This window comes from Lepus europaeus, chromosome 6 (assembly GCF_033115175.1).
Source record: "Lepus europaeus isolate LE1 chromosome 6, mLepTim1.pri, whole genome shotgun sequence".
Taxonomy (NCBI): Eukaryota; Metazoa; Chordata; class Mammalia; order Lagomorpha; family Leporidae; genus Lepus; species Lepus europaeus.
Window position 1 is genome coordinate 37,141,862 of NC_084832.1, and position 25,445 is coordinate 37,167,306.

The window sequence follows — 25,445 nt, forward strand, 5'->3', positions numbered from 1 at the left end:
TCTTACAATTGCCTCACCCAAGGTGAATACAGCAAAAGAGCTAAATTAATAAGATGACACAAAGACACACATGAAAAACATAAAAAACAATTTAAAATACAAATGAGAATACAAAAAGAACAAAGGATAGCTTAAAGACGTATAAATGTTTTTATGCTGTAATGTTGACTTAAAAAACCAATTTATTTGTAAAAAAAAAAAAAAAAAACACCTTTATACAGCCTCTCTCTATACTCAACCCTCTAATATCAAACGCCAAACAGTATAAAAAGGAAAGGAGAATGAATACAAGAACAGAAGACAGAGTGTTCAACAGTGCACTAAGAGCACTGTGGAGACTTTTCAGTGAAAAGTCTCCCAACTAGCCTTTGCTTGCTACTATAAATCCACTGAAAGGAAAAGATCAATAGCAAAGAAATGCTAAAATAAACACACAAGGATCCCTGGAGAGAGGAAGACAACAAAAGAAACAAAACTCACTACTCTTAAAGTATTTGTTCATTCCAACCTTGAGTTCTCACAGATAAAAAGATTTTAATCACAACTTCAAACCAATATAGAGACGGTGATTAATGAAAATCTGGATTCACAAATCAAAAGTCAGAACAAACAGCAAGTTATCTAAATTCATAGTCAGAAAAACATACATAGCCTTGAAAATGAGCTATTCTAGAAAAGGTCATTTAATAATCCATTTTCTGATTATATACAGATTCAAGTATAATAATGATAACAACATGGGCACCTACCATTTTCTGAGTACTACAAATGTTTCACACTCTTTTTTTCCCTAAGCCTTATCAATATCGTGTAGTCTTTCTATTACAGTTGTGGGAATTTAAATTTAGGAACATTACAAGTTTGATTTTCTTTCTTATTGCATCTGATTAACATGACTTTAGGTTTCTTGGAATCATTAAAGCAAACCTATTCACATATATTTAACTTTTTTGTAAACACCTCTTTGAGTCTTTTTTAAATGATTTATTTACTGGAAGGGCAGAGCAACGAGAAAGAGAGAGATGGAGAGATCTATTTCCTGGTTCACTCCCTGAATGCCCCCAACAGTGGGACTGGGCCAAAACAGAAACTCCACACAGATCTCCTGTATGGGCAGCAGAGCTCAAGCACTTGATCCAGTGTTTCCCAGGCACATTGTCAGGGAAGTGAACTGAAAGCAGAGGGGGAGGCCTGGCTTGATCCAAGGCACTATGTTATGGGACGAGGGCATCCCAAGCAGTGGCTTAACCCACTGTGCCACAATGGCCACTCCATTTTATCCTTTTTTTTTTTTTTTTGACATTGTGTTAGGTCCCATTTTAATTTTTAAAGGTACAAGTGCCATTTTATTCTTCCAGAGGATAGTCTTCTTCAGTCCTTTAGGAGTCAGCTTTGGTGAGGCTTGGGGCAGCACCAACACAACTGGACTGGGATGAGGGCGTTCCATCCTTCCCAGCTTCACGACATTGACTCTCGCCTACTCTGCTGTGCAATAGCACAATGTACAAAATGAAGTGGCTTCACATACAGCTTGGGAAGCACAGAGGTGTCCAAGAGACTAGCTTTGGAAATGTCTCCGACAGCTGTAGCCTCTACTGTGCTTCCAATGATGAACTTTTTTTTAATTTGCAAATTTGTATCTACTTATTTATATTTGAAAGGCAGAGAGACAGACTTCTCATCTCCTGGAACACTCCCTAAGTAACCCCAATGGCTTGGGCAAAGCCAGGGGCCTAGAACTCAAGGTACGTCTCCCACATGGCTGGCAAGGACCCGAAGACTTGAGCCATCCCCTGCTACTTCCTATGGTGTGCATTGGTGGAAAGCTGGGATCACAGTGGAGCAGGGACTCGAACTCAGGCACTCTGATATGGGATGTGAGGGTCCCAAGCATCTGAACTACTGAGCCCAGTGCCTGCCCTCAGTGATGAATCACTTCATGCCTTGTCCTTGGGCACTCATGAACACAGTCTATGCAGCTAATAAGTGGTATGTAGCCACAGCCCTTTCCGACACGGCCATTGTTCCTTTTGTCATTTTAGAATTGAGTTACTCTAAATTTTAAAAACAAAATCCCTAAGCAAGAAGAGATAAGGTTTCCCTATTTAGAAAAAGAAAAATGAAGTCAGAAGAAGATTCAAGTGACATCCAGCTGGTCTTCTGTGTCACAGTGTCACAGTTTTCTAAAATAGAGCAATGTGCTTCAACTTTAGTATTTGATGGAATACACTGCAACGATTCTTTCAGGTCTGTTGTCTTAGAGGGTAGTTCCTTTAAATATTAAGATCCAGCACCTCTAATACATCCAATAAGGTAGGCTGAGGACAGGGAACAATTTTGTTAGCACAAATAACAGCTTGTTTGAGACTTGGCTAGCTCTTCCTACCGTTTCTCTCTAAGACTTTCCAATGGGTTTTCTGAAGTTTCATCTGGTTACCACAGCAGCACTTCCAAACTATACTTTCAACAAGAGATGACTCTCCTCCAAATTCAATGGTCCTGTTCCCATTTTCTTCTCCCTTGATCATTTCTAGTACTGAACACTGTTGAGAATCTTCTTCCTCCGTATTTTTCATGAAAGCAGCGCTTCCCTTTGGCTTTCGGACACATTCCTGGTCCCCACCTGACTTCGTGATCACCACCTCCCTTTCCCTTTCCCATCCTCCTAACAGAGATGTTAACCAAGGTGAAGTCCTTGATCTTTTATGAGATACGGCCTCTACCCTCCACTGACCCATTCTGTCCCACAGGTTCCAACTTCACCTGATAACAATATTTTTTAAGTCACAATCTTTATCCAAAATTTGGTCTTATAATTCTCACCACCTTCAAATCCGCACCTTCCACACTACAACTCCAGCTACAGCTTCACTGTCCTGCCAACAGGTCAACCCAATGGCCCCTCGCTCATGCTAGGACCACCCCTAACTTCCTACTTCAGGTCCAAAAGGGCCTTTTCTAGAAGCTTCCAAATACTTTTTTGGGCACTTCCTTGACTTGCATCCTCTGGTCTGCTTTAACAAAAATCAGGAGGAAAAGAAAGCTAGGCATCAGAAGCAATGGGTGGCAGGCCTATTAATGGCTGATCTGTACAGTGATCTGCCCTCAAGGAGATCCAACAGGCCAGTCCACTGCAGTGGCTTTCAATGTGGTAAGCCTGGGCTTCAGCAGAAGTCAGCTTGTGAAGAGCCCTGGCAGCTCTGCCAAGAGTTGGATCCCTGGAAATGGACCTGCCCTGGAGTCGAAGGATACCCAGGTCAGAGCCACAGATCTTATTGGCTCTAAGCTGAAAAGCCCTTCACTCAGCCCAACTTCCAAAGTGACCACTGCAGCTGAGGGGATGGCCAAGTAGGGTCAGCAACATTGCAGGCAGAACTGTAAATTTCTTGTTAGAGATGCCCCCTGCCTTTACCTAGCCAGCTCTCCTCCCAGGCCAGCCAAGTAATGAAAAGTCAACAGAGTGCCTTCCCCTAGGAGATTCACACCTCCCTTAGGATATACCCCATGGGAAGAGATAGATAGGTCTGGGCCTCTGAACTTACAAGGCCTAAAGCCCACCAGATTATTATTAAGCCCCTTCTATCAGGTTCTATTTGCCTCTCAATCAGAAAACTTAATTGTAGCTTAGACAGCACCCTTCTTAGCTCCTCTAATAATGACTCTGTCCTTTGTTCTAGACCCTGTCTAGCGCACTTGGGCCTCATTCCTTCGTAATCATAACCTCTACTCTACCACCAATGGCTCTACTCCCAACCTGTGTGTACTGATGGTCCTCTTCCCCACTTAATGCTGTATAATTGTTCAGACCTGGTTAATGCCACTCTTAGGATCACTGGTTACTATCCTCACTCTGTCTTTTATGATCTTGTCTAAATATGATCAGAGTTGGCAAACCTGGAAGGCTTCCATAAGCCTTGGCAACTCATGACGACAGCCTGGGGTGGTTACTGGCACCATAAACTAGAGTGTCAATTTGTTGGGTCAACAACAGGAGTCACTGTGCACTTGCTCCTCATGTGGGATCTCTGTCCTTAATGTGCTATACATTTTGATTTAATGCTATAACTAGTACTCAAACAGTATGTTTCACTTTGTGTTTCTGTGTGGGTGCAAACTGTTGAAATCTTTATACTAAATTGATCTTCTATATATAAAGAGAATTGAAAATGAATCTTGATGTGAATGGAAGGGGAGAGGGAGCGGGAAAGGGGAGGGTTGCGGGTGGGAGGGAAGTTGTGGGAGGGGGAAGCCACTGTAGTCCATGGGCTGTACATTGGAAATTTATATTCATTAAATAAAAGTTTAAAAAAAAATACTTTCCCATTCTCAAATACCCTGCAGCTCTGCTGCCCTGTGACTATCTCCTGTCAGGATGAGTCTCAGAAATAACCACAATAGCAAGAACCTTCACCATTTCCTTCCTCACCACACACACATGGTTTCCAAAAGCGTGTGCCTCATCCCAGTACCAAATTATTTAACAGTATCTAATTACACTTTGGTGTGAATTTATAACACATTCTGTCTTAAGTCTAAGCGCTTTCCTATGCTTTGTAATTTAGCTCCTATTGTGAAATAAGGAAATAAACACAACAGGGACAGATACAAGCAGCAGTCCACAGTATAACAGGGCATGTATACACCAGAGTTACACAAGAGAAGAGAAACAGGGAAAAACAAAGTAGTGGAGAACTTGAGTTTTTCTACCAGATAAACCTAAATTCAAATTCTAGTTAGAATACTATCAGGTAGGTGGCGGGGTAGGGGAAGAAACTTAACTTTTCTGAATCTCGATTTTATCATCTGCTAAAAAGTTGTAATCATAAAAAAGAATATCACGTGCTTCATATGACAGCTAGGAAAAATAATGTAAGTTAAGAGAAAGTCAGCTTGTATCAAAACAGTCCAGGAAGGCTAGCCTCTCATGTTCACTCATTTCTCAACCAAGGTCTTCTGCAAGTCTCCTCCCTCACTTTTTTCTTGTGGAATGAGTCCTGGAAAAACTGGTTTGAAAGCATGAGATGGATCTTTAATGTATGGTTTGAGGAAGAAGGGGAAAACATTCCTCTTCTTGATGATTCGATTATTTCTAGACAGGGTAAAGATATTTTCTACTTCTCTGTCTCCAGTTAGTACTAGTTACAGACCGTGCTGCAACTGTAGGACATAACTCAACCCTTGAGTCATGGGGTCTTTCATGAATAATACTCCAAAGTTTCATGACAATGCACGGTTCTCAGCACGGGATTTTCAGCTATGAAAGTTCATCTTTAAATAATCTTGAATGTTTATCTTAAGACACTTGCCTTCAGGAACCTTTAGAATTGACTGAATAAAGTCCACTTCTCATGGTTTAAACTTGAAGGGGTTTTGTTGGTGGTGTTGCTGTTTTTACGAAAATACACTTGGAAATTGCTTAATCTAGAATTGAACTTGAAGATAAAAGGAAAAAAAACCTAATACAGCAGACTCATCCTCTCACGTTAGATGAAATATAGCCAGGAAGTCAGTCTATCATAGGGTTGAAAATATTTCAAGTATAAAGAACGCAAAGTTATTTGTTCATCCATCCATTTATCCAGTGAATATTTACTGAGTGCCTATGAAATACATGGTACTGGTAGAGGCCTGAAAATAAAATAAGTCCTTGCACATAAGGCTACTACATTCTAGTGGGAGTCACTGCCAAACAAAAAACAAACCATGCAAAGACAAGTGATGATAAGTGAATCTAAGAGTGTAGAGGGACAGAGAGGTTATTTAGAGGATGGGGAGGAGCTGGCATGAAGGGGCATCATTCCAGACGAGACCTAAGTCAATGAGGGAGTGTTTTCATGCACAAGGAACAGCAACACAAATACCCTAAAAGAGAAACCTTCTTCCTAGGTTGGGAGAGGAGCACCAGTGTGGTGCAGCAAGGCAAGAGAAACAGAGATGAGACAGGCAAGAGGGAACAGATCATTTGGGGCCCTACAGACTGAGGCTTGAAAATTCAGGTTATCTTATCAATGTAATGGAACACCATAGTCGGGGTAGGGGGGAAGGATAGGTTGGATTTTATAATTTCTGGCTTACATTTTCAAAGGAGGCATTGGCTGCTCTCTTGGAATCAGGATGCTGAGACCACTGCAAAATCCTTAATAAGAGGTGATGTGGGTGTGGCAACAAGTAGTCAAATTCTGGATATATTTGAAGATACAACCAAGTGAATTTCTTCAGAGACTGGATGCAAGGTATGATTTTTTTAAAAAAAAAGAGCAAGAAGTTTACAATGACTTCAAATGTAGGGGCCTGAGCAACAGGGTAAACGGTGGTGCCATTTGCTAAGACCAGAAACCGTGGTGAGATAAACAGGAGACGGTAAATAGGAGGGGGAACTCAGAGTCTTGCTTTGCACACAGTGGTTGTGTTGTGCTTCTCAGACCCACAGTGGGAAATCCTGTGTATGTAACTACACATATAGGTCTGGAGTTGAGGGACAAGTCGGGGCCTGAGTGTACATAGGGAAGGCATCAGCACAGAAAAGGTAGGTAAAGCTCTGTTCTTTACAACATCCGCAAGGGACAGATACAGAGAGGACGAGCCTTTGAGCACTAATATTCACTGATGACAATAACTAGGACTCCACAAAGGAAAACTAGAAACAGCCAGTGAAATAGGAAAAAGAAAAAAAAAAAAAACCCAGAAGGCAACTAAAGGGGATTTTTAAAAAAGATTTATTTGAAAAGAAGTTAGAGAGAAAGGTGAGGGAGAGAGAGGAGGTAGGGAGAAAGGAGAGGGAGAGAGAGATCGATAGATCTATCTACCTACCTACCTACCTATCGTAGTTCACTCACCAAATGGCCACATGGCCAGGGCTGATCCTGGCCAAAGCCAGGAGCCTGGAACTCAATCCAATCTCCCATGTGGGTGGCAGGGACTCTCAAGTATTTGGGTCATCTTCCACTACTTTCCTGATGCATTAGCAGGGAGCTGGATCAGAAGCAGAGCATCTAAGACTCAAACCTGCATTCACATGGGATGCCAACGTTGCAGGTGGCAGCCTGCCACAGTGCCAGCCCCAAAGGAAATGAGAGAAGTTATGACCAACTATATCTGATGCTGTTGATAGACTGATAGCATTTTCTTCAAATAGGATTGATTAAACAATACTCAAGAAGTAAATTCAAACATGTTAGCTTATTTTCCCCTTCTTTGGACAGAATAAAAAACTTTGAATTCTCATCAGACAAAAAAAAAAAATCCAGAATCAAATTTTATAACAAGGTTAACAAGGACCTCCTTCCTTTGGAATACTGAAACAATAGTATAATAAATTAATTCAGGTATTTCTTTCCCAGTTCAAAGATCTATATCAAATTTCAGTCTAATCAGGAAGATAAAAATCTTTGCTCATGATCTCACCTAAGTACAAAATACAAACTAGAAAGTATTCTCATTGAAAACACGACATATATTAAAAAGTCCTGAATAACAGTCTGTATAATTTTAGTATGCATGAAATGACTGAAATGTAGGTTACATAAGGGGAGAAACTGATACTTTTACAAATTGTCCAAGAAACTAGATATACTCTATTTCCTACTCTTGCTGAAGTATAACTCGATGCCCTAACATAAAAATGTTTCTCTTAATACCTTAAAGGGCTTACTGAGCATAAATCAATTCACTTAGATATATCTGAACATGCAAATCCAAAGTCGCAGCTATTGCCCAAAAATGTCCACTAGCCATTCTGTAACTTATGTAATATCTGATCACCGTGTATTATCAAGACACTATTACCACAAGATGGAACCTGTGATGGTGAACAGGACTTGTCATATGCAAAAGAAAAAAATAATAGCTCAAGTTCGAGCTCTGGACAGAACGAACACTGAAAGCCCATTCTCTTCCAGATTATAAAATCCTTTACACTTAATGAGCCAGTATCACTCTTGGGCAGTGGAGTATGGTGATTAAAAGGGTAAACTGGCTCTGTATCCCAAACACTACTTCAAAGTACTAATGTTTCCTAGAGCAAATTATTTTACCTCTCACTTTACTTTATCCTCATCTCAGAAAAACACTCTCAGGTAGTAACAGTACTTCAGTAAACGGTGTGTGAGTATAAGGCATCTGCCACATGTCTTACACATGGTAGCAACTCAAAAATACTAGTTGTTTCAACTGTTAGTTATTTACTCTGGGGCTGACGCTGTGGCAAAGCAGGGCCGGCATCCCACACGGCCACCAGTTCGAGACCCAGCAGTTCCACTTCTGACCCAGCTCTCTGCTATGGCCTGAGAAAGCAGTGGAAGAGGACCCAAGTCCTTGGGCCCCTGCCACATGGGGAGACCTGGAGGAAGCTCCTGGCTCCTGGCTTCAGATCGGCACAGCCCTGGCCATTGCAGCCAATTGGGGAGTGAACCAGCGGATGGAAGACCTCTCTTTGTCTCTCTCTGCCTCTCCTTCTCTGTGTAACTCTTTCAAATAATGAAATAAATTTTTTTTTAAAGACCTTCACTTATAAAACCTTCACTAATGTGCCACTCACTGTTGAAGTCATCTCATTCTGGGGTAGGACAGGACAGTTTTTTATTTATAAAAGGATGTGCAAAACACTGATTCAAAAGTCTTGGTGACAAATCACTTATGGACAATTCTGTCCCTGAACCCTGCAAGTTTCTCTGACTTCTCTCCTATATGGAAATCCTCACTGCTTGCAGGTGGACATATGTCTAGAGAGAGACATATACTGACACCCAAATGTACTTAAGCAACCGAAGGGTCCTGGACTCAGAAATCAGAACCAGTCTTTGAGCATGCTGCTGGAGACACTGATATTCTCTGGAGAGGCTGTTCACTGGGCTGTGCTGTGATTCATCTGAGGGACTTTCTAATGCCCATATCTTCAGAGCAAAGCAGTAGATTGTGTTCCACCTCAGCTTTTCAAAGCTGAGCATGTACGACAGCTATTATCCTTATTAAGAGCTTTGAATACATCAAACACGTTTTTAAAGAAGCACACCCAATAATTACCTTTGGAAACTAAAAAGTAAGCACAAGTATGCATAATTTATCATTTCCTCAGGCTCAAAGCACTCTTCATAGTTAACAGGCTTAAGGAGATCTGCAAGCATCAATTAAATAAGCCAACATTTTGATTGCACACAAAACCTGCATTCATTCAACAAGCATTTAAGAACGTTCTCTCAGGAATGGTAGAACACAAAAACAACATCAACAACTCAGTTGCAGATGGTAACTACAATAAATAGCTGACCTACAAAATCTATTTTCTTTAAACTGAAGAAGTAGGGTGAATTTTTGATTTTGCTTTGTTTTTCTTAAGGAGTATAACAAGGCTTTTTTTCTAACTCAAATGCTGTTATGTCTGTCCTGAGGCAGACAGAGATAGAGTTCACAAACACTGATTCAATCACCAAATGCCCAAATTTCCAAGTCCCCCACTGCCAGGCCTGGGGTGGGTGGGTGCCTGGACCTGGGAACTCAACCCAACTCTCCCAGTTAGGAAGAATCCCAATGGCCTGAGGTCACATTGGCGGAAACTGGAGTCAGGAGCCAGAGTTAGGAAGCAAACTCAGGCACTCCAGGGTGAGATACAAGTGTCTTCTTTTTTGTTGTAATTTTTAAGACTTACTTATTTATTTACTTGAAAGGCAGAGTTACAGAGGGAAAGAGAGAGAGAGAGATCTTCCATCTGCTGGTTCATTCCCCAAACAGTCACAACAGCCAGAGCTGGACCCATCTGAAGCCAGGAGGTAGGAGCTTCTTCAATTCTCCCACGTGGGTTCATAGGCCTAAGTACTTGCGCCATCCTCCACTGCTTTCCCAGGCACATTAGCAAGGAGCTGCATCAGAAGCAGAGCACCCACATGGGATGCCGGCACCAGAGGCAGCAGCTTTACCTGCTACGCCACAGTGCAGGCCCTGAGAGGTGGGGGTCTTAACCACTAGGATAACCTCCTGCTCCAAGAAGTGATTTTAAAAGGAAAGGCGAAGATGAAAAAAGAGCCAGTGAGTCTACACAGCAGTCCCCTAGATAGCATCTAGAGAAAGAGAGAGCTGGCACACTGCACGGAAGGACCAGCAGCTAGGACTGAGTAAGTCAGCATGTTCCCATCTCAGACTAGGAGATGCTTTAAGGACTTCAGTGCCTCACTAATGGCTGAAGAAACAGCAAGGTGCTCTGCTTCATCACAACGGTCAGCTGGGACTCTGCTCTGCCTTCTGTGACTCCAGTGAGAGGGGAGAGCCCCTCCTCGTCCCAACTTCACCCTACTCCTTCCGAGAAGCCCACTGAGTCTGTGAACAAGTAAAACACGCCATCTTTCATCCACTAACTTAGACGAAAAATGCAAATGACCACTTCCAACTCTGGCCAGAATATGGAAAAGCTTAACTCCCATTCCTGGTTGCAAACTGGCACAAAGCTATTGCAGGGCAACTTGGTGATGTGTACTAAGAACCATAAAATCACCCATTTCCCTCGGCCAGCTGGGTCCACCTCTCGAACTGGTTCCAGTACATGCTAATTTAGTGAAGGCATGCGTTCTCTGCATGCCTTCTCACTTTTGGAAACATTCCATTTCCAGCTCTCAGCGCATCGGCACACCATAAGATCCAGGCAGTTGGTGGAGCCCTCCCAGCTCCTCAGGAAATACCCTGACACATCTGTTTACACTTGCTGGAGCCAGGCTGCTCACCCACATGGCTGTCCTGGTTCCTATTTGTGGCATTCAGCCCCCTCTAAGAGCTTTTTTTATGAACTCCCTCATCTCTTGCCACCCCTCCCTCTTTCCTATATTCCTTTCTTGTTTGTCAATAAAGATGTTGTGTTCAAGAAATAGCAAGGCACTGCATAAGGAAAATGTTGAAGAATAAAAGGTACAATCAGGCATTTAGACATTTCTTGGCTGTTCAAAACCCACCCTGAGAAATCTACGATTCTAGCAATCAGAAGGGTGGTTGCTTACAGAAGGGGTGGGGAGTGATGTACTCTTCTGGAAGGGAACTTTTGTAGATGAGAAACACATCCTTTATCTTGATTGATGTGGTAGTGGCACAGGTGTATACAACTGACAAAACTCCTACAAGTGTTCACTTAAAATCTTGGCAATTCACTGCATGCAAACACGACCTCACAAAGAGTAAACTACTCTAAGCAGCCCCTGGAACTATGCTGCACACAACTTTAAGTTCTCACAAGGTGAAAAGACACAAGGGCAGGGCCTCCACCATGGCACAGCAGGTTAAAGGCCAGGCCTACAGCACTGGCATCCCACGTGGGTGCCATTTTGAGTTCCAGCTGCTCCCATTCTGATCCAGCTCCCTGTTCATGTGCCTGGGAAAGCAGAAGAAAATGGCCCAAGTCCCTGGCCTCTACACCTATGTGGGAAGCCTGCAAGAAGCTCCTGGCTTCTGGCTTGTTGCAGCCATTTGGGGAGTGAACCAGCAAACAGAAGACCTCTCTCTCTCTCTGTGTGTGTCTCTACCTCTCTCTGTAACACAAGGCTCCAGTACAGCAGCCAATGTGTTAGCCCCACTTGCACCCTGGGAAAATGCTGTCCTCTCTCATCTGCAGGCACACTTGGGCAGTCTCCTCGAAGCCATCACTATACATGGTGTAAACTTCCATTACAGCAATTACAGACAGTCATGGTGGCTTTGTTTGAAAGAATGTTCCCCAGGGTACACTTCTCTCAAAAAGTCCAAGTCAAAGGCCAATAATTTGGTGACTCAATCAATAAACCAAGAGGTACCTCCCAGACAGTGCACAAAACAGGTACCTTTTCAACAACTAAATGCAAGTGCCCATGAAGGAAACGATCAAGTATAAGGCAGCAGTACAGTAACTATCTCAGGACCAGGGATGGGAGAAAAAAGGAAACTCTGAATCAATATCCAAGTGCACACAGGCCCTAAATGAAGCCACATCCCAACCAACAAGAGCTGCACACACTCACCTCTAGACAGAAGTTTCCACTAGGAATCCATAAAACCTTAAAATTGTCCTTTCACTCAATAAGCATTTATCAGGCACCATACACAAGGTACCTATTATATAGTCTCATTTGGCAAACCAGATGGAACTACACCATAGAGCACACAGAGGGATCTACATGAGCCATACAGAAGACAAAGGAATGGACACAGGTGGAGGTTTGGCAGTTCAGAAAGCCTTCCCATAAAGGTTGATTTTACTCCAAGTATGGAAGAATGAAGAGGAGTTCACTCAAAAACAAAGGATAACAAATATTACAGGCAAAACAACATGGGAGTGAGAAAACCGTATTCTGTGCGAGCAAGAAACACAGGCAACAATAAAGGGGGCACTAACTGCTTTCAGTTAATGTTTCCTCCTTTAAAACTGTAGCAGAGGTGACAAGGAGAAAGCTGAGGACTGCAGGATTTAAAGAGCAAAGCCAGGCCTCATAAGATGGTTTTAAAACTAGATTGTAGTCACAATCTCTACACTATCCAGCAACTACGTGATTAGTTATGGAGAAAACGTCCAAAAATAAAGACAGCTATATAGGCTGATAGGATTAGAATGAAAACGAGCCATGAACACCACACTAAGGATCATAGACTTTAAAATAATTTTCCTAACTCCCCAGAAAACAAGGAATTAACATAATTATACTTATCTTTTGAAAAAAAAAATGATTTTGGCTAAAACAGCTAGCCTAAGAATTACTTTTTGTAATCAAAATTCTTTAACAAATTTTTACCATCATAGTATTTTCAAGCTTAATATCTGTTTATTATTTTTTTATTTTAATTTTTTTTTTGATAGACAGAGTGGACAGTGAGAGAGAGAGACAAAGAGAAAGGTCTTCCTTTGCGGTTGGTTCACCCTCCAATGGCCGCTGTGGCCAGCGCAACACGCTGATCCGAAGCCAGGAGCCAGGTGCTTCTCCTGGTCTCCCATGGGGTGCAGGGCCCAAGCACTTGGGCCATCCTCCACTGCACTCCCGGGCCATAGCAGAGAGCTGGCCTGGAAGAGGGGCAACTGGGACAGAATCCGGTGCCCCGACCGGGACTAGAACCCAGTGTGCCAGCGCCGCTAGGCGGAGGATTAGCCTATTGAGCCACGGCACTGGCCCTGTTTATTATATTTTAAGGTTCACAAAAACAAACCTAAGTTTTGCTCATCTTATTTGGTTTTATTTGCAATTCTAGAAACAGGCAAGTCTGGACCAAAAATGGTTCAGAACTCTCCATCCCACCACGTGGGCAGGGTCTATTCACTGCCACAGAAAAGGCAGTGATGTACAGACAGCAGGAATTGAAATACAGAGACAAGCCCACTGGTTACAACTCCAGTGTGCCATATTTAAACATGGTCTGACTGTTCAGTCACTTGTGATTGGATGAGACTCAGATGCTTATTCCACACTACGTACAAAGAAGCCTTCAGGCCAAATTTAAAACACGTACAGTTAGCTGTGGGTCAGTAATTCAATATAGCTGAAATCATACATAATTACCAAAACTGAGTCTATGAATTTGGTAATGTTCAAGGGAATGCCTTTATCACTCCAGATAGACTTGGAAAGCAGTAGTTCAATTCCAAAGACCTCTATTTAGTCTATGGACAACACAGATAAACACTGAGGACTTGTGTACCCTCAGCAAACTCTCAGACCAGACCACAGGCTGGTAACCACAGTAGAAAGGATGTGGTGTAGGGAGAAAGAGAGAAACCATTCAGAAGGATTTTGCTAATATCAGTGGGGTACCCACAGAGCCTAATTCTTTAAAACCAAAAGATGCTTTAAATTCCTTAAATTCTTTAGCAGCCAAGGTAAACAGAGGAAGTCAGAAGGTGTTGAACCAGCACATCTTTGAAAGATACAAACTGGGCAAATGAAGAAACAGACCAATTCAAAGTCAATGATGAAGGACTCATATTCTTGTGCCAGACTTGGCAGTGAACTCTCAAGTTCGCATCCCCTGGTCCTTTTACAAGATGACAGTGATACTAGAAGTAAGCTCAGAGATAACAGGAAGGACAGGTGAGCAAGAAGGTAGTGAATTAAGTTAGCCCGTTCTGGGGCCAGCGCTGTGGCACAGTAGGTTAATCCTCCACCTGCAGCACCGGCATCCCATATGGGTGCTGGTTCTAGTTCCGGCTGCTCTTCTTCCTATCCAGCTCTCTGCTGTGGAGTCAGAAAGCAGTGGAAGATGGCTCAAGCACAAGGGCCCCTGCACCCTCGTGGGAGACCTAGAAGAAGCAACTCCTGATCAGCTCAGCTCCGGCCATTGCAGCCATTTGGGGAGTGAACCAGCAGGTGGAAGACCTCTGTCTCTCTCTCTCCCTCTCACTGTCTGTAACTCTACCTCTTAAGTAAATAAATAAAGTCATTTTAAAAGAAAAGGCCTATTCTGCTCCAGTCATATAAATTACTATTGTGAAACCTCAACATAGAAAGCAACATCAACTCAAGACTGGAAACTGATGACTAACCAATGCAAAGAGTGACACATCCGGTTTTTAATCACACCGGTATTTGTTTACCACAGGCTTTTCAATGTCGAGAGACACAGAGGCAACCATTAGGTATAGAAAATTGAAAGGGGTTGCACAAGAGGACTCAAATTAGAGAGTCCAGGCTGTATTTTCAAACACTTTGTCACCCACCCTCGCCATGACCTTGGTACAATCAAGTTTCCCCTCTGCCTTTGCCTTCAAACCATTATGCTGCTTGGCTTTAAAACCAATGTTTAATCATAAACTAGCCCTGCTACATTGTTAATATTCCAAACAGCACTTCCAACCAGATGAAAATCCGGCATGATGATGCTGAGTTATCTTAAAGGGCAGCATTTCAACATGTGTTTTGATTGCAAAATGAGCCCTCAGGGTGTCATGCATATATATCCACATATATATTTCTAAGTACAATTTGAAATTAATAAAAATAAGTCAAAAAATAAGTGATAGAATAACAATCACTAGCCCTCACCTCACTCTCCCCTGACCCCCCAAAAAAGTGAATTCAAAAAACTTCTGATTCTGGGTATAATAACAACACATCATCTATTTAAAATCACAGACAGACAATGAAAATCCCAAGGATACAACTGACATAGAGTCCAGGCATCACTCAAAATTTCACAAGGTCAGTGCAGTTCCTCAGCCCTGAGATAATCAAAGCTGAGGCTAAGAATAGAGGCAGCAGAGTACAAATTTAAAATAATGTACACTATTACACAAAAGACATATGCATTTACATGAACTTACACACCCACAGGAAGGACCCACTAATGCTTCATCATACCAGAAAAATGTGATAGGGAAAAGTGGAGCAAAAATATCAGCAAGCAGAACAAATATTCAAATTATAATCTTCACTTTCCAAAATATAAAATACACTTTGGAATCAACATTCATCTTCAAATAGAGGGGTTCTTAAAATGAAGACATCGTGGCAATGAGAGAACCATTCATTCTGCTTCCTTTGGCAAGAACATTTTAAATATGTGCTGTAGTTGTAAAAGCAAAGCTAGCAAGAGAGATCTATGCGGACCCAAACTAGTGAAAGGAAGACCCCACCACTGTCACTTCAAATGGCCAGAGCATTCCAAAAGCATGTGTGAATAGGTAATTCACTGAAGATACAATGAGTGGCATAAGGGGAAAAAATCTATGTCACTAACTACATTAAAAGGATATGATACTATCTTTGGAAAGATTCGAGTTTCTGCTAATGGGAAGCCAAACCCTTTATTCAGTCATCTCATCACTGCTGACGGGGGCAGGTGTTTGGCACAGCAGTTACGCTGCTTAAGACACCCACATGCTATCCTGGAACACCTGGGTTGGAGTCCTAGGTCCACTCGAGATTCTGGCTTCCTGCTAATGCACACCCTAGGAGGTACCAGATGATGGTTCCACGGGTGAGGCCCTGCAACCTGAGTGGGAGACCCCGACTGAGTTTTCAGCTCCTGGCTTTTGGCCTGGCCCAGCACCAGTCGTTGGAGGTATTTGGGGAGTGAACCAGTAGACAGAAGATCGCCGATGTGGGGGTGTGTGTCTGCCTTTTTAAAATGATCACTGATGAACACCTTTACAATAGAGAGGGATGGGAGTGAGAAGACAGTGCAGCAGCCTGCATTATCTTTTAGCACAACATCCTTTATCACAACACACTTCTCTCTATTCATTACACACAAACTTCTTACAAAACTCTACACAATTAGGAACAAGCTAGGGCAAACAAGGAATCTTCAGTTTGCCAAAATCTGCACACTCAGAGAGAGAAGGGTGCGAAGTCATCCATATTCACAGATTTCCTCTGGCAATTACAAAGCCTGCGGATACAAACTCCCCACAGGAGCCAGGCAGCACCAAGAAATGCCCCCATACTTCTTCCCTGCCCCCTCCCTCCCTCCCCAAGCCGCCAACACAAAATGGTGAGTGTTTTCTAAAATTATGCAGAAGAAACCGGGCTGATGGAAAATTACAGTGGGAAGCCTGGTCTTTTCAAAGTTTATAAATAAGGTTAAGTTATTTCTCTTAACTACATTGCTGGAATTTTTCCGTTCTCATTTCAATTCGAAATACAGTGTTCACGCTTCTCCCATTTAAACATGCCCTCCCTCCACACCTTCCTAAGTCACTTTCATATGACCTCAAGGTCTCAGCCCAAAAAGACACCTAAAGCTAAGTCTTCAGACCTCCCAACTTCCTACTGGTTAATACAATTCACATTTCGCATTCCTTTTATTTAGTGTCAGAAATGAAACATTCGAAGTTGGTTTCTTTATTTTTTCCACATGCAAACATGTCTTTCTTTCAAGAAAAAAAAGTCACTTTAAAATACTGTTTGCTTTGGAATTCCGAATATGTTTTTTGTTCCTGTGGAAGAATCTTTAAACCTAATGCATTGAACACACCAGCACGTGGCATCAATAACGCCTAAATGACTGCAAAAGTGGAGCAGGCCACAGCTTTCTAACAAGCTTCTAAGACTTCTTTTTTTTTTTTTTTTTTTTTTTTTTTTTTGCTCCTTTACAAAAATCGCTTGAAAGGCTGGCTATCGTGATGTTAAGCTTCTACAGAAAAAGGGCGCCCCAAGCCCGAGGAGACGCTGTCTGCATTTTAGGGGGAGAGAAGGGAACCGAGGAGGCTCTGTGTGAGGCCCAGCTGGGTCAGGAACGACCCTCCCGTGAGGGACCCGCAGATACGCGGGTCCCCTCCACGCAGAAAGTGAAGAAGATGCTTCCCCGACGCCCACGTCCCGAGCTCCGAGGCTGCAGCACAGCCGGCAGCTTGGCAGGCGCGCCGCGAGGGTCCTCTCCACCTGCCCTCGCGTGCGCCCCACTCGCTGAACGCACGACCTGCTCAGGTGGGCGTCGGGCATCCCCACTCGTAGCCACCCCGGAGAAATGCACCCAAGGCAGCTCAGCTCCGTGCAGCGGGCTCTCGGCAGGGACACCACGTCCGGCAGGCCGGAGCCGACCTGGGGACGCCCCTGGGCTGGTGGTCCCTCCGGATGCAAGGTCCCAGAACAGGGCAGCGAGCGCTGAGGACGCCGACCCGACCGTCGGGGAAGAGCAGCGCCCACACGAAGCTGGGCAGGAAGAGGCAGGAAAGCCAAACCGTGCCAAGGTCCCCAAACTGCACGGCACCGGCTGGGTCAACGGCGAAAGTTCCAGCGCCCGGAGGAGGCCAGGGCAGCGGCCACCTCGCGACGGGCGGGCGTCCCGAGACCGCAGACTCGCGCAAAGACACTCACCTCCACCCATCTCCGAGCCTCGGCGAACGCCACGGAGCAGTCGGCCTCCGCCTCCTCCACCCCTTCCATGACTGCAGCAAGAAAGGGAGACAGAGGGAGAGACTGAGCGGGCACACTGGGGTCGGGGTCCGCACGCGGCTCGGCCCGGCGGGCTGCGAGGACACGCGCGCTGCCGCCGTGCCGGCCTGCGCTCCGGCCGGGCGCGCTTCCCCTTTGTTGCGCTCCGCGACTAAACTTCGCAAGCCTACGAGAACTTGGAGGCGTTGCTGCTGTCTCCACAACTCCCGACGGGGCGCCGGGCGAGCGGGCGGCGACGGCAGGCAGCGCGCGGCACCAGCCCCGAGCGCGCCGTGGGCTTCGGACGTCGCCGCGTGGCCCCGCCCGGCCCCGCCTCCGCCCGCCGAGTCTCCGCTTCCGTCCGCCCCCAGAGCTGCTACCCCCGGGCTCCCGGAGCGGCCGGCTCTGCGGTCGCACCGTCTGGGCGGGGAGAGGCCACCGCCCGCCCTGGGACCGCAGCCCCGCCCCAGGGGATGCACCCCCGCGCCCGCCTGGCCGCCTCTCTCTCTCTCTCCCGGGGCTCCTGGAAGGGGCGTTCTCTCGGCTCGCGGCCGCCGAGCGGGCCTGCAGTACCAGGAATAGCTGTGCACAATTGCACCTTTCGGGGCCAAGCTGCGTTCCCCCACCCCGCGGGGGCGCGCGGCTAGCCCATCGCCCTCACCTGCGGCCGGACCCGAGCGCCGCGTCCCCGCCCCCTGCGGCCGGTGCGGCCCAGCTGGCGGAAGGTGAGAGTCGTGCTCTGGGCACCTGCAGCGGGTCTCGCCCAGCGGAGACCGGCCTAGCTGAGCCGCTCTTCCAGGTGAGTGTGTAGGAAGGGACCTGCCATGCAGCGCCCGCCCGCCGCAGAGGGTACGAGCGAGCGAAGGGACTCTTGCGAGGCCCCCGCCTGCCGCCGGGCAGCCCAGTTCAGACCGTCTGACCGCCCTCGCACTGGCAGTCCAAAGCCTTTCCTGTTTGGGGCACACCCAGACGGGCAGCAGCGCGGTCCGTTATTTGATATCCGCAGTGGCCCTGGGTAGGTGCGCAAGGCCAGAGGCTTGGCTTACGGGAGACCTTCTCTCACTGGAAGCCAAATCAGGTCCCATCTCAGAGCGCCGGCGGGGGAGTCCTGGCTGCTCTGCTTCGGGGCCAGCTTCCTGCTAACCCGTCTGGCAAGGCAGCAGAGGGTGGTCCAGGCACTTGGCCCCTGCCACCCACGAAGAAGACCAGGATGGAGTTCTGGCTCCTGGCTTCAGCTGGTTGCCGACCTCTGTGGAGTAAGCCAGCAGATGGAAGATTCATTCAGTTTCCCAGTCACTCTGCGTTTCTAAATAAATAGATAAATAAATATTTTTATTTAAAGTGGATTTAACTGCTCATCTGGCTGGGCTCCCTGGTGGCTTCACCTTGGGAAGATAAAGATGGGTCTCTCTCTCTCTCTCCTGAAAAGGAAGTAACCTCTTTTTATTTTTTTTCTAGTTGATTATTTACCTTTTCTACTGAAAAAGATCAGGGAGACTGCTGCAGACTCTGTATTTAACGATTGTTAACATTTTCCCTTATTTACTTCTTCACTTCTCTGCTGGAGAGTTTTGAAGTCGAGTACAACTTTTCAACCCTAAATGTTAAACAACATGCATTTCATTTAGAAAGGACATTGCTTTGCCATATCATTTTCACACCTAGTTAAAGCTAACGGCAATTACAATTCATATCCGATCCGAACTCCGATTTCCCTAACTGACCCCAAAATGTCTTTCACAGCTGACTTACTGAGACCAGGATCCAATCAATGACCACACACTGCAATTGATTACAACTTCTTAACCTGGAACGGTGTCCTCCTTCTCTCCTCCCCCATTTTTGATTGACATTATCTTGTTGGAGAAGCTAAATCTGCCTCTGGGTTTGCTTAGGGCTTCTTTGCCGGGGGGTCTTCGGTGAATGTGTTTGTGCACTTCCGGTTCCCTCGAAGTTAGATGTAGAGGCTGGATTAGAACCCTTCTAGATGCAGGCTTCACCACCCACATTACTCCAGATAGGGATGATGGGTTTTTGTTTATTTCTTAGGCTTATTTTCATTCAATACAACCTTTTTTGTTTTTTACTGGTACTTGTAATAACAGTGGGTCTGTTTAGAAGAACTGACAATCATTGCTGAAGTGGGGGATCATTAACTGAACCATTTGCCTGTCGGTGACACCCTGATCAGGCCAAACCTGAAAAAGAGGATGGAATGATGAAAGATACTGGGAAGCTATGTCACTGTGGTTATTCAAGGACTATTCTCTCGTGGGCAGGCATTCAATGCATTGGCTAAGACACTGCTATGGCCAGCCTTATTTCTTGCTGTAGTGCCTTGTTGGAGCTGATGCTCCTCAGATCCTGATTCCGTCTTCCTGATAGTGTGTGCCCTGGGTGGCAGCAAGTGATGGTTCAAGTGGTTGGGTCCCTGCCACCTCTTTGGGGGCTCACTCTTTCTCTCTGCCTCTCAAATAAATAATTTTTTTTTAAAAAAAAGACTGTTGGGGCAGGTGTGGGGGCACAGCAGGTTAAGTTGCACTAAGAACACGAGCATCCCCATACCAGAGTGCTGATCCTAAGTATCCCCCGAAGATCCAGCTTCCTGCTAACGCACCTCAAACGGCAGTGAATGATGGCACAACTACCTGGATTCCTGTCACGTGTGTAAGAGACCCGGATGGAGCTCCTGGATTCCAGTTCAGCGTGACCCAGCCCTGGCCACTGCAGGCATTGAGAGTGAACCAGCAGATAGAAGATCTCTGTCTCCCTCACCCTCTCTGTCACTCTGCCTTTCAAAATAAAGAAGTCTTTAAAAAACACTTAAAATTTAAGGAGGTACCTTTCTCTGAAGGGAGGAGAGAACTTCCACTTTGACTATGACCTTGTCTAAATATGATAAGAGTCTGTGAACTCAAAAGGCTTCCATAGCCTTGGCATCTCATGACAAGAGCCTAGGGTGATTACTGATGCCATAAACAAGAGTGTCAATTTGTTAAGTCAACAACAGGAGTTACTGTGCACTTACTCCTCATGTAGGATCTCTGTCCTTAATGTGCTGTACATTGTGATTTAAGGCTATAAGTAGTACTCAAACAGTATTTTTCACTTTGTGTTGCTATGTGGGTGCAAACTGTTGAAATCTTTACTTAATATATGCTAAACTGATCTTCTGTATATAAAGAGAAATGAAAATGAATCTTGATGTGAACAGAAGGGGAGAGGGAGCGGGAAAGGGGAGGGTTGCAGATGGGAGGGAAGTTATGGGGGGGGGGGGAGCCATTGTAATCCATAAGCTGTACTTTGGAAATGTATGTTCATTAAATAAATGTTAAAAAAAAACACTTAAAATTTTATTAAGAATCTTATGTGTAAGTGCTAAAAGTTTTAAGTGATAGAAAAAAAAATTCCAGACACTGAATCCGCTGCACTCCTAAATAAATAGGACAGATATTCTGCAAGCTTCCTGAGGGTTATTGTTACTGTCATTAGTATGTGCATATATTATGCCATTTGACTCTGCTACCATGTAACTGAACAAATAGTTTTGGATGGAACTGTCTAGGATTTAAGAAGTACACAGAGGGCCGATGCTGTGGCACAGCGAGTTAAAGCCCCGGCCTGAAACACCAGCATCCCTTATGGGTACCAGTTCTAGTCCTGGCTGCTCCTTTTCTGATCCAGCTCTTTGCTATGGCCAGGGAAAGCAGTAGAAGATGGCCCAAGTCCTTGGGCCCCTGCACCCACATGGGAGACCTGGAAGAAGCTCCCAGCTCCTGACTTTGGTTTGGCTCAGCTCCAGCTGTTGTGGCCATCTGGGGAGTGAACCAGCAGATGGAAGAACTCTCTCTCTATCTCTACCTCTCTCTGTAACTCTGTCTTTCAAATAAATAAAAATAAGTCTTTTTTTAAAAAAAAAAAAAAAGTACACAGACTTGGGAAACTGAATGACGTAGGTTAAGACTTAGGTTAACTTGAATGCCTGAGCAATGACAATAACTAAGCGATGACAATAATTAAGTCAAAGGTTTGGTGTGAGAATTAAATGTGATGATGGATGTAAAAACCCAGGGCATTGCCTGGGGTGGAGCAGGCACTCAATAAATGATGGTTATTCTCATTGGTCTCTGACAGTAGTGTATCCACCTTCCCTAATAGATGGAGATGTCATGTATTTGTTCAGTGCTTTCGTGGAAAGGGTTGAAGGGTGTTGCAAATTCTGTTTCAAGTCAGCTCAAGCACCGGTCATTGCTTCATTTCTCTATTTTAAAATGCAAAGCAGTGCAACTGTCATATTTTTATCCATTAGCGGTCGGTGAAATGAACTTCCAAGGGGAAATGGGTACCATCTTCTGGGAGGCCATTTGGCAATAAATATCAAAAGTTTTTAGGGGATGGCACTTGACACAGTGTTTAAGATGCAGCCTGGGGTGCCAGCATCATATATTGCAGTGCCTGGTCAGAGTCCCAGCTCCACTTCCAAGTCCAGTTTCGCACTAATGCTTGCCCTTGAAGGCAACAGGAGTAGCACAAGTACTTGCATCACTGCCGCCTGAGTGGGGGACCTGCACTGGATTCCCGGCTCCTGCTTCCCGACTGGCCCACCTGGGGCTGCTGTGGGCATCCGGGCAGTATACCAGAGGATAGTGTCTCTCTGCCTTTTACATTGTTTAAAAAGTTATTTTCTTCAAATGTTCATGCCATCACCCTTCTGGAAACTTAGCCAAGGGATATGAGCAAAGATACCAAGTGAGGCTCTGCAGTGAAGACAGGAATGCCCCATCAAACCTCCCTCCCTAGGAGGACTCCCTGCCCAGCAGGAGAGCCCCAGCTGCCAGTCCTTTCGTGGCTGGCCTCAGGTACGCAGGCCAGCCTCCCCTGAGGTTATGCTCCTCCCAGAACAGTCCTCAGCCGGTACGTGATCCCACGCATGCCAGACAGTGCTGCAGGGCCTTCTCAGTAGACCCTGGGGCTTCTCCCTGTCCCTTCCTGCTTGTCCCCTATTCTCGTCAGAGGGACTTATCGCTGTAGGATTCAGCCTGTGATGGCATCAAGCACAATTTGTGGAAAATAAGAATCCCAAGAGCAAGAAAGGCCTCCAACAATAGAGGCAGGCGTTTGGTGGAGAAGATAAGATGTCACTTGAGAGGCTCACATCCCATTTCAAAGTACCTGGGTTCGAGTCCTGGCTTTGGTTCTTGTTCCAGCTTCCTGCTAATGCACACCCAGGAAGGCAGCAGGTGATGGCACAAGTACTTGGGTCCATGACATGCACCTGGGAGACTCCAACTGAGTTCCCAACTCCCAACTTCAGCCTGACATAGTTCTGGCTGCTACAACAAAGGGAATAAGGCAGAAGATTCTTGCTCTCACTCTGGTTTTCACTATCTTACTCTCTATCTCTCTGCCTTTCAAGTAAAATGAAAAATAAAATTTTTAAAAACACACTCTGGGGCCGGAACCGTGGCTCACTTGGTTAATCCTCTGCCTACGGTGCCAGCATCCCATATGGGCACCGGGTTCTAGTCCCGGTTGCTCCTCTTCCAGTCCAGCTCTCTGCTGTGGCCCGGGAGGGCAATGGAGGATGGCGCAGGTGCTTGGGCCCCTGCACCCGCATGGGAGACCAGGAAAAGCACCTGGCTCTGGCTTCGGATCAGTGCAGTGCGGCGGCCATTGGAGGGTGAACCAATGGAAAAAGGAAGACCTTTCTCTCTGTCTCTCTCACTGTCCACTCTGCCTGTCAAAAATAAAAAATAAATGTTATTTTCATCTATTTGGAAGGCAGAGCAGCAGCAGCAGAGAGAGACAGACACAGATGGATGTTCACACCCTCAAATGACCCCAACAGCCAGGGCTGGGCCAGGCCAAAGTCAAGAACATGAGATTCTATTCGGGTCTCCCATATGAGTGCAGTGGCCCAAGCACTTGAACCATCATCTGCTGCCTCCAAGGATGCAATATCAGGAGGCTGGGTCAGAAGTAGAGTAACTGGGCCGGCGCCGTGGCTTAACAGGCTAATCCTCCACCTTGCGGCGCCGGCACACTGGGTTCTAGTCCCGGTTGGGGCGCCGGATTCTGTCCCGGTTGCCCCTCTTCCAGGCCAGCTCTCTGCTATGGCCCGGGAAGGCAGTGGAGGATGGCCCAAGTCCTTGGACCCTGCACCCGCAGGGGAGACCAGGAGAAGCACCTGGCTCCTGCCTTCAGATCAGCACGATGAGCCGGCCGCAGCGGCAATTGGAGGGTGAACCAACAGCAAAAAGGAAGACCTTTCTCTCTGTCTCTCTCTCACTATCCACTCTGCCTGTCAAAAAAAAAAAAAAAAGTAGAGTAACTGGGACCAGAACTGGCACTCTGATATGGACTGCAAGTTGTAGCACAACAGCTATTGGGATTGTATTTTTTAAATGACTAATTTTGCCACATAGAACAAATGAGGAATTTTTTTTAAAAAAAGATTTATTTATTTGAAAGAGTTACAGAGAGAGGCAGAGAGAGGTCTTCCATCCATTGGTTCACTCCCCAAATGGCTGCAGCAGCCGGAGCTGGCTGATCCGAAGGCAGGAGCCAGGAACTACCTCTGGGTCTCCCACGTGGGGTGCAGGGGCCCAAGTACTTGGGCCATTCTCTACTGCCTTCCCAGGCCATAGCGGAGAGCTGGATTGGAAGAGGAGCAGCCGGGACTCGAACCAGAGTCCATATGGGATGCCAGCACTGCAGGCTGTGGCTTTACCTGCTATGCCACAGCAGCAGCCCTCAAATGGGGAAATTTTAATGGTGCCTATTTCTGAATGGAGATGTTTATACTTCTGTTTGTTTTTCAAGTTATTTTGCAAAAACATATGTATATTTTATAAATGAGAAAGCTTGTAATAAAAGCTTGTAATAAGCTTGAAATAAGGATATGTCCAAATCGGACTCCGAGTCTCAAGCTCAAGCTGAAGCCTCCTCCTGCTGTCCCTAACTTGCCAAATTGCACCACATCTATATCTGGGGTCCTGCTGGACTTCATCTCTCATGCAGTGTGGACCTCATTCCCAATCTTGTCAGTGCTCTCGCTCGCTCGCTCTCTCTTTCTAAAAAACATGATACTTTGGCATGCTGAGCACTTACTTTTTTTTTTTTATTTATTTGAAAGTCAGAGTTACACAGAGAGAGAAGGAGAGGCAGAGAGAGAAAGATCTTCCATCCACTGGTTCACTCCCCAATTGGCCACAACAGCCAGAGCTGCACCAATCCAAAGCCAGGAGCCAGGAGCCTCTTGCAGGTCTCCCACATGGATACAGGGACCCAAGCACTTAAATTATCTTCTACTGCTTTCCCAGGCCATAGCAGAGAGCTGGATCAGAAGTGGAGCTGCCGGGACTTGAACCGGAGCCCATATGGGATGCTGGCACTGCAGGCGGTGGCTTTACCTGCTACACCACAGCACCGGCCCCCTGTCAGTTCTCTTAAATTTATCTCCTCAGTTGGCCCCACTTTGCCATCTGTATTCCCAATACCTTAGTTCAGGCGTTATTGCTTTCAGCTGGATTTCAGAAATAGGATGACCTTCCTAAAATGTAAATCTGATGCTACAGACTGCGAGGACTCCCAGTGGCCCTTTAGAGACATCTGGTGATTGCCAACCATAGGTGGGTT

At 45.6% G+C, this 25,445-nt stretch overlaps 1 protein-coding gene across 4 annotated transcripts in view; it reads right to left on the reverse strand.

The window, feature by feature from the left end:
* LMO7 (LIM domain 7) overlaps positions 1-17,932 on the reverse strand; it is a 220,212-nt gene extending 202,280 nt beyond the window's left edge. For 2 of the 4 annotated variants that reach the window (XM_062194076.1, XM_062194074.1), the window contains exon 1: positions 17,751-17,925. In XM_062194076.1, coding sequence (XP_062050060.1) covers positions 17,751-17,819 — 69 coding nt within the window. In that variant the 5' untranslated portion in view covers positions 17,820-17,925. Of the gene's footprint in view, positions 1-17,750 lie in introns of all 4 variants that reach the window. The other 2 variants (XM_062194078.1, XM_062194077.1) reach the window with 2 other exon arrangements.
* Positions 17,933-25,445: the final 7,513 nt, after the last annotated feature.